The following is a 14,358-nucleotide window of genomic DNA, read 5'->3' as shown; positions in this document are numbered from 1 at the left end:
TAGATTTTTAGAACTGTACAATGTGTTTTTTACAGCGCAGTCATTTTTTTAGGAATACCTACATGACTTACCCCGTGGGCACAAGGGGAACGCATGAGCTTGCACCCAGGGTGTGTACCGACTGCTCGTCCCTCCTGCTTCCCCGCCCCTCAGCCTGAGTCACACTGGCCCGATCCTTCTTGGGATGTACTGACTGGCGTGCTTCCATCCTGGGGCTTGCTCTTACTGTTCGCTTTGCTGGGGCATTCTCCCCCAAGACATCGGCTCAGCTCACTCCCTCGATCCTTCAGGTCCCTACTGTCCCCGAGTCAGGGAGGCCTTCCTTGGCCTCCTGGTGTACAGCAGTGTCCACTCCCCATCCATTTGTCCTGCATGATCGGGTCACCATCAGACATTCCGTAGGTGTGTTTGTTGACTTGCTCACTGTGTCCCCACCGGAAGGGGTGTCTGGGGAGCAGGGATTTTGTGTCTGTGGCAGGTTTTTTCCATCTCAGATACAGTGGATCGAGGTCAGCACACAGTGTGCACTCAGAGAGAATGAATGGTTCCTGGACTATCGGCCCTGGCTCCTTAAACATTTTGTGTTGGAAGATTTTCATTTTCTTAGAGTGCTTACCAAGATGCAAGCCAAGAACAGGTGGTCAACAAAGTTACTTTTTAGATTATGGATTTAGATTGTGAATTATGAATTTAGATTATGGATTTAGATTATGAATTATGAATTCAGGTTCGTCTTCATTGACCAATGATGTTTTCATTCAGAGAAAACCAGTTCTCCTCTGCCGTTTTCACCAGTTGCTTCTCCCTCCTCCCAGTAGGTCGGAGCACGTTGCGAGATCAGTGCGTCTGTCGCGATGGTGGACACGGAAAGCCCGATTTGCCCTCTCTCCCCTCTCGAGGCTGATGATCTGGACAGCCCGTTATCAGAAGGATTCCTGCAAGAAATGGGAAACATCCAAGAGCTCTCGCAGTCCATTGGTGAGGACAGTTGCGGAAGCTTTAGTTTTACAGAATACCAGTATTTAGGAAGTGGTCCAGGATCAGATGGATCTGTTATTACAGGTGAGTGTGCTGTTTCCCAGAAAGCTTTATTTAGAAATGTTCTTTCCACAGAGAAAATTGTTCTCTCTAGCCGGACAAGGAGTCGCGTCCTTCTGCAGGGAAATCTCAGACAAGGGAAAGCATCGCCTCCAGGGCCGCTGGGCCCTGCAGCTTTTAAGCTGTGTCTCGCTTCTCATCGTATGCCTTCCTTCAGAGGCTGCGCACAAGTCAAATCACACTGGGCATCTAGTCGAGATGGTCGGCTGCACTTTAAAGATGCTATGAGTTTATATTTCTTAGAAGCAGAGACTCCTGTTGTAGTAAAAATGATGCCCTTTTCTCTGGAAATGTCTGTGAAGCCCCTCCCTCCTTCCTGCACCGTGTTAGGAACTACATCAGGTATCGGGCAAGGTGGGTACAAAGCAATGAAGCGCGGGGTCTGCTCAGCTGACCTGCGGTGTTGTTGGCAAAGAGGAAATCACGAAGCAGCCCACCCTTCCAGGCGACGTTTAAGCCAGCCCAGGATAACGTGGTATGAACTGCAGCCTCGCTGTGACGGGAGCTCCCTCTGGATGGACTTGGCTCCGCCAGGCTTCTCGGAGAGGAGGGTCTTGGGTCGAGACTGAAGGCGTGGAATGTGGATTAGCCGGGAGGAGGAGCTGTGCTTGGTGACGAGGCGTGTGTACGGTCTTCGACTGTGAGCGTGGAACAGAGGGGCTCTGAGAGTGGAACAGAGGGGCTCTGGGGCAGTTGAGAGAAGGTTCTCCCTGGCGGCACTTGGTGGAAGTCTCTGCTCATGCCCTTCCACGGCTGCCCATGTGTCAGGTTCGCGGCCTGGAATGCATTTCTGCCAGCTGTCTTCTCGCTTCCTCCCACTCCCTGAAGATCATTTCAGTGACTGTGCCGACCCTCGAGGCAGGGCAAGGGAGCGTTTGCGCTCTGCTGGAAGCGGTGTGCTGACCACTGCGTGGAGACGGCACCTGGACGCGTGTGTGCTCTGAACCCCAGCAAGCCCACGGGGTGCAGCCGGCGTTGAAAGGGAGACGTGCAAGAGGGCGTGCATTGCAGCCGTGTTCGTGATCGCAAAGAACGGAAACAAGGCAATAGCTGCACTGTGGGAGGTCCTACCGCTGCACTGTGGGAGGTCCTACCGTGGGAGACTTTATAGCAACTTAAAAGGATGAACTAGCTCCCAGTGTGTCAACAGGAGTCCGTCTAAAAAGCAGTGTCGAATGAAAATAAACAAGCTCGAGGCCATCTTCAGTGTGATTCAGTTCATGTGACGTCTCAAACGCCAGGCAGTGCGCCAGCTTTAAGGTCTTGGGCGGCTCCCGAGAGAGACAGAGGTGGGACTTGGGAGGGGTCTTTGGGGGCTTTAACTCTCTCCAGGTTGTACTTTTGAAAAAAGACATGAGGCGGTGGGCTGAAACATTACCATTTGTAAATCTGGGTGGTGGGTATTATACTGTATGTTTTTCTACATGTTGGAAATACTTTAAGAAAAATCAAAAGAGTGGGAAAGAGCATTCCTGGCAGAAGAAAAAGGCAGCATGTGCCAGGGCTCTCCTCATCCTCACAAATGCTCAGTGAGAAAGCTTGTTGTGGTTGTTTTCCAAAGATGGGAATAAACTCGGCGAAATTAGCTAAGTTGGCCGGGTCACGCAGCCAGAAGGAGAGGGTGCCGAGACTCGACCCCACGCTTCTCAGCTGGCTCTGAAGCCGAGCTCTGTGCACGTTAGCATGAGCGTCCCTTTTGAAAGCCAGCGGCGTTCCCAGCTTAGTAAATCAGCAGTCACGCCATCCATGTGAGACCATGAGGACATGACAGGTTACTGGACTCGGGGGACCTTCATGGCCCAGCAGCCTTTGTAGTGTCCCTGACGGACCGTTAACAATGGTTCAAGCTTTGATTCCCTTTCTCATGACACGTTAGAGGGGATGTGCTTTGGGGGAAAGGAGTAAGCATGCGGGGTGATGGCAGCCTCCAGAAACAGTCAGGGAGGGGAGCAAGGAAAATCCTCCATGGTGTGGGACTGCCTTGAAGAGCCCAGGCAGGTCACCTCGTGGTCAGCTTGCACTAGTGACAGTGACAACCCAGGTTACCGAGTGCTGTGTGAGCCACCGCACATACCTTATCTCACTGAATCCCAAGAACAACGCTTTGAGTTCGTTGGTCTATTTAATGAAGGAGGCAGGCCCCAGGACATTGGGACATGCTGGAGATCAAAACCCAGGTCTTAACCCCTCAGAATGGGTCCTTTATTCCCTATGTTGTAGCCACACCGCCTGCTGGTCAATTGTTTTCTTATATTGACTATTTTTCAGAAAATTGTTATTTTTTTCTTTTATCTGGATTTGAAAAGATTTATCTGTTTTTTGTTCATTTTTTTCCTTCTTTTTAAGGAAGGCAGTTTTTTTTCCCTTCTTTGGAAAAAATGTAGTCCCTTTTATAATGAAAGAATTCAGGAGTGTACTTTTTCCTTTGGGTCAGCCACACCCTAGAGGTTGTTCTGAAATAAAGAATTTATGTGAATGGGGTGGATGTGCAGTTGTAAAGCCTCTGGAAAGTTCTCTCCCAGCAGGGGACGGGAGGGGTGCAGAGACGCCCTCCTGCCTTCTCCAGGAGGAGTCCAGAGAGTGACACTGCCTGTGCTTTCTCTCTCCCAGAGCCTCGCCCTCGAACAGGAGGAATCTGAAATTATGTTCTTCTGTCTAATTTAATTCAAGGTTCCTTTGCTAAAACTAGTGTCTTTTAGCTCATTGTCAAGAACTACAATCTAAAATAGATTTCTAACTCATCTGAAAGTTCTGACACAGATAAGAATTGGGAATTTCGTATAAACTGGCCTCGTGGTCTGCGCAGTCCATGGAAAGCCACAATCGAGCCAGCTCCACGAGCTGACACGCACTTTCCCGTCTCAGTAAATTACAGACAAGTTCTTACGGGGAGAGAAAGCCCTCCAAACTGGTCTTTAACCAATTCCAACAAACTTTATAGCAAAAAGACAAAAAGGGAACTTACAAAAAAGTGGCCACATGGAAGTGTAGTGGACACACATCCTTCACTTTGGGCCACTGGCTGTTGGGGTGGGGGTGCGATCGTCCACGTGTGCTTCCTTCCAGCTTCTCCTTACTGTTGGTACTCATCCTTTTGGTTGTTTGGAATCATCTCATAATTCTTAAAATCGTGCTTTGTTTCCTTTGCAGGTTTTTCAGTGTTGTTGTTACCAGCTAGTTTGAGACATAAGGTTATTTCTTATTTGCAAATTAGATTTTTCTTCTTCGTATCTGATCCTTTGGGTGATATTTCTAAGTTATGTAAATTGCTCACACGGAAGGGCCGTATAGACAGCGTATTCACTTTAGACTTTACTCGAGGAGATGGCCTGGCTGAGGCTGCTTGCTCAACCAATCTGTCTTTACCTCTATTTTTCTTAGGAGCCTTATTGGCGTACAGTAAACTGCACTTATTTAAAGTGTATCATTTGATGAGCACACATACACATTTTTGCATGTGAAACCATCACCTCATCATAATAGTGACCAGACCCCAAAATTTCCTGGCGTCCTTTTATAATCTCTCTTTTCCCCTCTCATGCCTCCCTCCCTCCGAGTAACCACTGCTCTGCTGTCCATCCTTATAGATCTGTGTGTATTTCCTAGAACTTTATATAAATGGAATCATACACTGTGTGCTTTTGAGTCTGGCTTCTTTCACTCGGAAAGATCATTCTGAGATTAAGCCATGCAGTAGCCTGACTCAGTAGTTCCCATCTTTCATCCGGCGTGTGGCTGTGCCGCTGTTTGCCTATACAGGCACCTGTCCGTGTGGATGGACATTTGAGTTGTTTCCAGGTTCTGGCAGTCACACGTGGAGCTGCTGTGAGCATTCGTGCCCAAGTCTCTGTGTGGACTTGTGCTCTCGCTTCTCTCCGTCATGCCTCAGGTGGAATGGCCGCGACTTACGGCACACATTTGTGTAGCTACTTAAGAAACTGCCAGAAGCTTTTCCAAAGTGCCGTCCCATTTTACATTCCCACCTGTAGCGCGAGTCCAGTTCCTCCGCACCGTCGTCAGCACGGTCAGGCTTTGGCATCTCAGCCATTCTAGCGGGTGTGATGTGTGCGGTCTTTCATCTAGCTTCCTGAACATTTAAAATACAGTCATAATAACTTTTTTAAATGTCTTGTCTACAAATTCTATCATCTGTGTCATTTCTAGGTCACTTTCAGTTCATTGGTTTTTCTCCTCATCATGGGGTATATTTTTCTGCCTTTTTGCATGTTTTGTAATTTTTTTATTGGATGCCATATATTGTGAACTTTGTTGGTGATTGGTGTTTTTGTATTCCCGTAAATATTTTTGAGTTTTGTTTGGGACGCAGTTAAGTTACTTGAAACATGATCCGCTCAGATCTGGTTGTTAAGGTTTGTTGGATGGAACTGCGGCAGTGTCGACTCTCGAGGCGATTTTGCCCCACTCCTAAAGCAAAGCCCTTTTGAGTGCTTCACCCAATGCCCTATGCATTCTGAGATTCTCCACTCTGAGGTGGAGGAAGAGGACTTACCCAGCCCCATGTGAGTCCTGGGTATTGTTCCTTCTAAGCAGTTCACCTTCCTACAGGAGTGTCTTTTCCTTTAGGCTCTTACGGCTGACAGAGCAAAGACGCGTATGTGTGTATCCTAACCAGTGTATATGCACATAATCTGTAGATATTTCTACATGTAGCCATCTGTATCTATATGAAGTTAAACATGAGTTCATACTGATGTCTGCAACTCTAATCCATCACCACATGGATCATTCTAGACTCCTTCTTTGCTTACCTGTAAGCTCACACTCCAGTAATAAGAAACCTGGTTCCCACCATCCACCATTCAGTTAATCGATTGTTCATTTCCAGTGTACGTGTACAGCGCTACACAGGTACCCCTGGGGGAAGCAACTGTATCAGCTAACGCCCAGCGCTTATGTGCAGTTCCTTTTGCCTTTAGTCTTACAGATGCCACTCATTTCCAAGGTCACTTAGGGCACCTTCTTCCCACCTCCCTCAGTGAGGTTGTTTCATTTAGTTGTGATGCAGTTCGATTGTTTTGTCGCATTCTGCCTTCCTTCCTGGAATCCTAACCCTGCTGACTCATCTTTGCTTCATTTGTACACATTACGATTCACTCTGTACTGTGAAGTTCTGTGGGTTTTGGCAGATGCGAATTCTCATGTGTTCACCACTACGCTTTCATGTGAATAGTCTCACCACTTCGCCTATTCAACCCTGCCTCCCCCATGCCCACCCAGCAACTGGTCTTTGTACCCTTCTGCCTTTCCCAGATATCATATATTTAAAATCATACAGTAGATAGCCTTTTCAGACTGGCCTTTTGTTTATCCATTCACCTATAAAAGGGCATCTTGGTTGTGTCTAATTCTTAGCGATGAAGAGTGAAGCTCCTATAAACAGTCTTGGAAGTTTTTTGTGTGGACATAGTTTTCAGATTGCTTGGGCGATCTCCAGGAGTGTAATTCCTATAAGACTGTTTTGCTGCCTAAGAAACCACCAGACAGTCTTCCCAAGTGGCTGTTATTTGCATTCCCACGGCAATAAATCAAAGTGCCCGTTGCTCCACATCCTTGCCAGCAATTGGTGTTGCCAGTTTTTTTGGATTTTAGCCGTTATAATAGGTATGCAGTGAGTCTCATTGTTGTTTGAATCACAGTTTCCTAATGACCAGTGATGTGGAGCATCTTTTCATATGCTTACTTGCTGTCTGTATATCTTCTTCGGTGAGGTGTCTCTTCAGATCTTTTGGCCATTATTGAGTTGTTTGTTTTATTATTGTTGAGTTTTAAGCCTTCTTTGTATATTTTGGTTACAAGTCTTTTATCAGATGTGTTTTACAGATACTTCCTCCCAGTCTGTGGCTTATCTTTTCATTTTCTTAATAGTCTCTTGCAGAGCAGAAGTTTTTAATTTTAAGAAAGTCCAATTTATTTTTTTTTCTTCCATGGGTTATGCTTCTGGTGTTGCACACATGGATTTTGATACTGGTGCAATTTACTGAGCTAACAGTTGCAGACCAGCTGGAAGGAAGCAAACACAGTAACAGGTTCTCTGTAGGATGCATCAAGTGGGGAGGGCTTGGGGAGCCCGGGGTGGAGGGATCTGTGAGGCAGCCGATGTGCAGCTCCAGAACCCAGGGACCCCTCAGCAAGAGCTCTGGGGATGGCAGCACGATGGTAATCATATGAGCACAGAGCAGGTGGGACAGCCTCAGGCAGGGGCCGACTCAGGACGGCAGCTCTGCCCATTAGCTGATGCCCCTCCCTCAATACCTCACATGCAAAACCCTAGCCTCATAGACCTGACTTAGACATAGGATGGGGATGCCGTGACTGTTTGCACATCTTTCCTCTTCTGTTCTCAGATACCCTTTCACCCGCTTCGAGTCCCTCGTCAGTCACTTATCCTGTGGTTCCTGGCGGCACCGATGAATCTTCCAGCACAGCATTGAACATCGAGTGTAGGATCTGTGGGGACAAAGCCTCGGGGTACCATTACGGAGTTCACGCCTGTGAAGGCTGCAAGGTGCGTGGACCCTGGAGGAGGAGAAAGGTGGCCGGCTTCAGGGACCGTGTGTGCTTCCTTTTGTCTTATACACAAATGTTCGTCGTGACTAAAACAGATCTGCAAAAAATCATAGATAAGAAACTGACCTAAATAACACATTAATTTCCCTCTTCCGAGGGTCTACGGCACATTGTTGGACTGAACTTTGTAAATAACTTGAAGTGTGTTCCTTAATGACCCTTTCGTTTGAACATGGGGTCAGAGAGTTTTTGCCCACTTTTTCTCTCGATCCTCACCAGAAGGTCAGGTAGGATAGTGGATCTCATGGCCATCAGAGATGTCGAGTGTCTTGCTCAGGATCCCACAGCACATGCCAGGTGAGGACCAGACCCAGTGCAGTTTCCTCCTGCAGCTGCTCCCGACTACCCCAGCAGTCCCTTCCTGCACGTCAGGGGTCTCTCCACCCAAACCGTGGGCGCCATTGTGCTCACCCTCATTCTTATGCCAGCTCAGCTGGACCTCTAAACGTATGTGACCCAAGGCCAGCAAGCCATGCCCTCCAGTATTCTGCCCACTGCATCACTGGCCCTTCTATGACTTTCCAGCATGATGAGAAGGACCACATACTGTTATATCCTGAGCCTCCCCTGAATCATCGCATACTTTTAGAATGATGTGTACATTCTCAGGTTTGGCCCTTCACGGGTATGATACATGGGAGATCCAGTAATCTGAATGTGGGGTTAAAATCAGAAATCCCCTTTCCTTGCGCACGCTGGGGTGTTTCCTAACTTTGGAAAATGCCGCAACCTTACATGGCATGCTACCTAATCTGCATTATGAAACCCTAGCCGTCTGCCCTGGGCCAGGCCTGGCCTCAGAGGTCTGCTCACAGGCCGAGTGGACCACATTTGTGGGGCATCGCTGTATCCTGACATTTAAAACCCTCTCTCCTCACCCCTCCTCATCATCCCATACGTTCTTTGGCCATCCTACTTTACAAACCTACATACCGATCAAGTGAAGACATCAGCCTTCTTAGATTCCCCAAGAAACGGCTGCCCCTTCTCATGCGGGCCGGTCAGAACCCCCCACATCAGAAATATGCAAGAATGACTGCAAAGCAGAGAGGAAAAAAGAACCCAACGCAGATAGAAAGTCCCTCCCAAGTTAGAAAAACATGTACCTTTAAAAAAGCTGCTTGCAAAGTGGCCTTTTCTGCATGGCCATGGTTTCATTACTTTTGTTTAGTTTTATCTTTTGTGTACTAAATACTAAAGTTGTTTCTTACTGGCGAAAGTTTAAGATGCTTTTATAAAGCTAGAAAATTGTTTACAAACAGCTGGCTGCTGTTTACTATATTTTATTACAATTTCTGTCTTTAAGGGAGTTAATATTCTCTTACGAAAATGCCTAGGAAGTTTTTCGTCACAAATATGGTATGTCATACAAGAGGAAAAAGTTACGTTTGTATAAATCTGAACAGGGCCGAGTGACTCTTTAGGAGACTATAATTGTGTCTTCCCAAGCCAGATGAGGACATTTTGAACTTATTTGAGTCCACCTCATTTTACTGTTTTTCATTTTACGTGTTATGAAATTTAACGTTTTCAATTTGTCCCAATTATGTCAGACTTTTTAGAAGAGCTATTTCTCTAAACTTACTTCATTTTGAAAGAAATAATAAATGAACGGTAAGAACTGTGGATGAAGCAACAGCATTGATTCGCTAGTGGGTCGTTCTCTTCAACAAACTGTGTGTTGACCGCACAGGGCTTCTTCCGGCGGACGATTCGACTGAAGCTTGTATATGACAAATGTGAACGTAGCTGCAAGATCCAGAAAAAGAATCGAAATAAGTGCCAATATTGTCGTTTTCACAAGTGCCTTTCGGTTGGGATGTCCCATAATGGTAGGTAAGGCTGCCTACTGCATTTTCCCAGTCCATGCCTCAGTTCACCTTCCTTGTTGAGTTGAAATGGACTGTCTTTTGAATGAATGTTCAACAGTTAATACTCACATTATTTTGTAACCGTAATACCTTAAGAAAATAAAAGTCTCAAATAGCTGAGATTGAGCTGAGCACTTGGGATCACGGTTAGAAACTTCAGATAAGACGGTGATAGAGGATAGTAAAACTGATCGGAAGTCACTGCGGATGTCTCTATGTTCATATCGTACATATGAGGCTTGTGCCATTTTAAACATTTTAACATATTATGAATTTCATTTATTCAATCAGACTCTAATTTTAGAACATGCTAATTACTACATGAAGGTAAATTTACAATAACTAGTTCATGAGAAGGGCATGTCTACCTTCTGGAAAAAGAAAAACATTGTGTAAGCTCATTGTAAAGCTTATTTCCATCTCCTTAACCTAAAGGATCAATTAACGAGAGTAAGTGGCCTTAAGCCCATCCTACTGGTGAAATGAGTAATGTTGTTACCTTTTAACCTTTTTAAAAAGTCTGGGATTTATGGAGTTTGAGTTTTGCCTTCATCTCTCCAAAGCACAAAGTTGGATCGTGTTGAGAAGTGGATTTCAACTTGCCCGCAAATTTTTATTCATCGTTTAGTTCGTGGTGCGAACTTTTTGTTCGGCTGTTAGTCATTATCCTGAGCTGTGTTGTTCATTTCTGTTTGTTTTCCGTTGTTCCATTCTCTCCCAACTCCCCAGCAATTCGCTTCGGACGAATGCCAAGATCTGAAAAAGCAAAACTGAAAGCAGAAATTCTTACATGTGAACATGACATGGAAGACACCGAAACCGCAGATCTCAAGTCTCTTGCCAAGAGAATTTACGAGGCCTACTTGAAGAACTTCAACATGAACAAGGTCAAAGCGCGAGTCATCCTCGCAGGGAAAGCCAGCAACCATCCAGTAGGTGTTTTCCTGCTGTTTCTTACGAGTCTAAAGCATTCTATTGGCAACCTGTCAACTAGAGTCCTAGACAAGGATTGAGGAAACATGTGTGAAATGTTGAGAAAATAATATTTATTCCCAAGGCAAACCGAAGACAATGGAGTGGAAACGTTTCCCTCAGAGACTCTGAGATGTAGCTTAACAACAACTCCTGTCTTCTGGGTTTGAGCCACCTCAGAGCTCCTAGCAACCAAGTGATTATAATGGCTATGTAATTAATACACTAAAAAAAACCTGAATAGCTTGCCAGATTCTAGAGTCGTTTCTTAAGTACATTTTTTTAAAAATCCCTATTTTAATGCTAGAAAATGAAACCATTCACTTCCCACTCAAAACGTGCCTTTGCCTCCCTTCTCCTAAAACCACTCCGTCCTTTCCTCTGTCCCACCCCTCGCCCCGCCCCGCCCCCCTTCTTTTTCTTCAACGAGAAGGCAGTGACATCTCAGGGCTTAGAAAGGGTCGTTTCTTTACGGAAACTTCAGTGTCTTTTTGGACAGTTCTGGACCTTTTCAGTAGCAACTATGAGTGTCCCTCGTGGACCCCCCGTGCTTCATCACTGCCTGGCCTTGCGTCGTCTGCCCCCACCCCACAGTGACCTCAGTCTCTGTCTCCATTGCAGAACTAATCTCAGAGCTCCCTTCAAAGAGGGGGCTGGTCCACGGCTGGCAAATAAAGATATTTTGCCGTTTTGCTGTGGACATGGTGAAACAGGTTTAATTTGTACTAATGAATAGCTTGAAGCAATCCTTACTGGGAATTATGAGCTGGAATTTTTAGTCACAGGAAAATAAAGTATTTCACAAGCTGCTTACTTTCATGAACAAACCAAACCCCTTTTTTACTGCATCTCTTAATTCTTCAGTGAATTCTCTAGTTAAATAGGCTGAGACGCCCCAGAAGGGTTCGAGCAAAGTCTATTAAGTTGGTAAAACCGCACCCAAGCTGGGTGGCCCAGAGGCTCCTTCCTGGAGCACAAGGGTGAAGGCAAAGTGAGTTTTAACTTTGAATTTCTGTCCTGGAAATGATTCGTATAGCCCCAAATTAGAGTTTTGGTCTCTTTTAGAACTCTCTGAGAGCTTCTATTTCTCCAATGGAGTCTCAAAATTTAAAGCACACTTAAAAGTCATCTTTTCTCTTAGCTAAACACTCTTGGTTAACATTGATCTGCTTCCCATCGAGTATCCTCTGCACGCCCACTGGGGTCCCCAGGCCTTGAAGGAGCCCCGTCACCCTCGGCTGGAGCCGCCGAGGCCTGGGCAGTGGAGGACCCTCGTGCACAGTTCCTCTTGGAGAGGAATCTTTATTTTGTTCTTAAGGAAACAAATAACAGACCAGTTGTCTAGGATTAGGCTTCACCGTATCGGAAAAACAGAATTCGGTGTCTTGCCTGCCCCCGCCCCCACCTCCAGACCAGAGCACCTTGACAAGGTCCCATCTGACAGGGAGTGTCCAGGGTCGCTTACTGTGTCTGACTGCACTGCTGCTCCAGGCTGAGCTCACTCCCCACCTGTGTCCTCTGTGTGTGAGAGGCACGGCTCTCCCGTCTCCTCACCCAGCCCCGTGCACCCCAGAGCTCAGAGCTCCCAACAGGGGCCACAGTCTCTGCTTTTCTGTCTGTGCTCAGTCTGGAGGAAGAGCTGACAGGTGCCACGCCCACTGCCACTGCTGGAGTCTCTTCACAGAGCCCTGGTTTTGTCACTGCAGTCAGTGGATGTCGGGACCATGGCCTGCATTTCTTCCATGGTTTGGAAGGCAGTTCAGTCTGTTGGTGGGAAGCGGGTCGGGGACCAAGCTTGGTCCCTGGCATATTCACCTTGACCTGCGCTCACCCCTCAGTAAGCTTTTCATGAAAGTTCCGACCTGGGAGGATGTGACAGCCCTCACTGATGCTCAGGGACATGGAGTGGGTCAGAGAAGCGGAGTCTGTTTCGCAGACATCCAAGTCTGCAGGCTTGGGGTGCTTCGGAGAGGCTGTGTCTAATGTTAACATGGCTGCAGAGGTGGCGCCAACCCACCAGAGGGTGCGTGGCGGGGCAGGGGGACGTGAATTTGTCTAGGCTGTAAACTGATTTATTCACACAACCATGAGGACCGCGAGCTTGTGTGGGAGCACAGGCATCGACTCCGGAGCAGGCCGGGGCTGCTGTGCCACCAGCTCAGGGCTGGGCGCGCTTCCTGGCCGGCCCGGGAGCAGCTTCCTTCCGCAAGGACTGCTGGGCAGGGCCACCTGAGCTCCTGAGCTCTCCCCCCCCGACTTGGCCCTAAGATCTTTGGAACCTTGATAGAGAAAGATAGGTGCTGGATGGACTTTTAATTTGAAAGCGGGGCTCTGGTTTGCTGGAAGTGGGGAGCTGAATTTATCCTTGCAGGAGACCAGTCTTTGTTCTGTAGAAACCACTTCCATGACCTGGAGATCAGAAAAAGCAAAGACTGGCTGACCTGGAACTGGTTAGGGTGCTGAGTAGATGAGGACGGGGACCCTGCTGGGCTGGCAGGGAGGGGTGGAGAGGGGGCCTCAGGAGGAGGAAGGGAGCCGCACAGGAGCCACAGATTCAGTCGCTTTAGGGGAAAGTGGGTTTTAGCTGAAGGAAGGGGGAAGATAGGATGGATAGCGAATGTCTGTTTCTATCTGGACACGAGCTGGGTTGAGCCTGAGACTTCAGCACCATGGGCCAGAAAATGACCAGGCCCTTAGTTGTCTGGTCAGAGCCTGTCAGGGGAGCTTGCTGCCCCTGGATTTCAGGGTGACAGGGACAGAAGCAGAGGTGAGGAACGGGGCAACAGTAGTCTCCTCTGAGCATGGCTTCCAAGAGAGGCACTTTTCAACAGTGCTTTAAAAAGATGTGTTGATCTGCCATGAAAAGACTTTCCCGGAGGCAAGGTGCAAATGAGACTGTGAGGAGCGTTGACGTCAGCGCCTGTCTGAGGGTGTCTGCTTCCCTGTGTGCAACCGAGGACTCAGACCCAACGCACAGGGACACACGTGCGCACTCACCCACTTGCACACTCCACGCTCTCACGCACTCACTCTCTCTCAGGCTCAGCTGCTTCTGGTTCTAGAAGCTGGCTGTACCTCTGAACAAAGGGGGAGGGTGTTCAGTTAAAAGAAAAAGCCGACTCATAGCACTGACTGTTTCGACTTGAGCAGTACAGAGCAGAATTAGGTGACGGGAGTGCAGTGCCGCTGCCGTTTAAATCTAACACACGGGTCAGAACTTTATGCGCTTCAAATGAAGGGGACGGCGTATGTTTATGGCAGAGATTCCCGTATTGCTCAAAACTGTCAGGAATTATCTTTAGAGTCTTTGAATACCTTCAGGTATGGAAAATCTTCATCCTCTGAGGATATAATTGAGTTTTAGACAAGACCGTAAATCAGTTGCAGCCAGCCTGTTTGCAAACTGGGAGTAAACAGAGTAAAATGTCGTATTTGAAAAGAAATAAGTGAAGCAAGGAGACTAATTTTTGACATGTGGCTCAGAAGGGGTTCTAAAACTCGTTTTGAAAGAGGAATTCCAACATTATTCTCAACATTGCCAAATCTTTGGGACAAGGAGGCCTCCCGGGCACCGTCCCGGGACAGCACTGCCCCTTCGGATGGACGTTGCCTTGCACTACATCGCGGGGTTTGCCTCCTGTGTTATGTCGAAATATTATACAGACTACTTAAGGTGTCTTTAGATACTTAAGATTTTATACTGTTTCTAGAAATGTGTAGTAAAACTTAACCAAAAGCTTATTAAATAATTTCATCCAAAGCAATTCTACCAATAATTCACAACTAAATTTCTCCTACAAAATGGTGCTGCCTAACTTTTCATAGAAAA

General features: G+C 47.1%; 1 protein-coding gene across 7 annotated transcripts in view; it reads left to right on the top strand.

Annotated features, from left to right (window-relative positions):
* Positions 1–14,358, top strand: part of PPARA (peroxisome proliferator activated receptor alpha) — a 72,793-nt gene that overhangs the window by 44,798 nt on the left and 13,637 nt on the right. For 5 of the 7 annotated variants that reach the window (XM_046646407.1, XM_046646405.1, XM_046646404.1 and 2 more), the window contains 4 exons: positions 819–1,062; positions 7,464–7,624; positions 9,380–9,518; positions 10,287–10,489. In XM_046646407.1, the coding sequence (XP_046502363.1) occupies positions 855–1,062; positions 7,464–7,624; positions 9,380–9,518; positions 10,287–10,489 (711 nt within the window). In that variant the 5' untranslated portion in view covers positions 819–854. Of the gene's footprint in view, positions 1–815; positions 1,063–7,463; positions 7,625–9,379; positions 9,519–10,286; positions 10,490–14,358 lie in introns of all 7 variants that reach the window. The other 2 variants (XM_046646406.1, XM_046646409.1) reach the window with 1 other exon arrangement.

Source organism: Equus quagga, chromosome 19, assembly GCF_021613505.1.
Source record: "Equus quagga isolate Etosha38 chromosome 19, UCLA_HA_Equagga_1.0, whole genome shotgun sequence".
Taxonomy (NCBI): Eukaryota; Metazoa; Chordata; class Mammalia; order Perissodactyla; family Equidae; genus Equus; species Equus quagga.
This window is presented reverse-complemented; position numbering and strand designations above follow the sequence as displayed.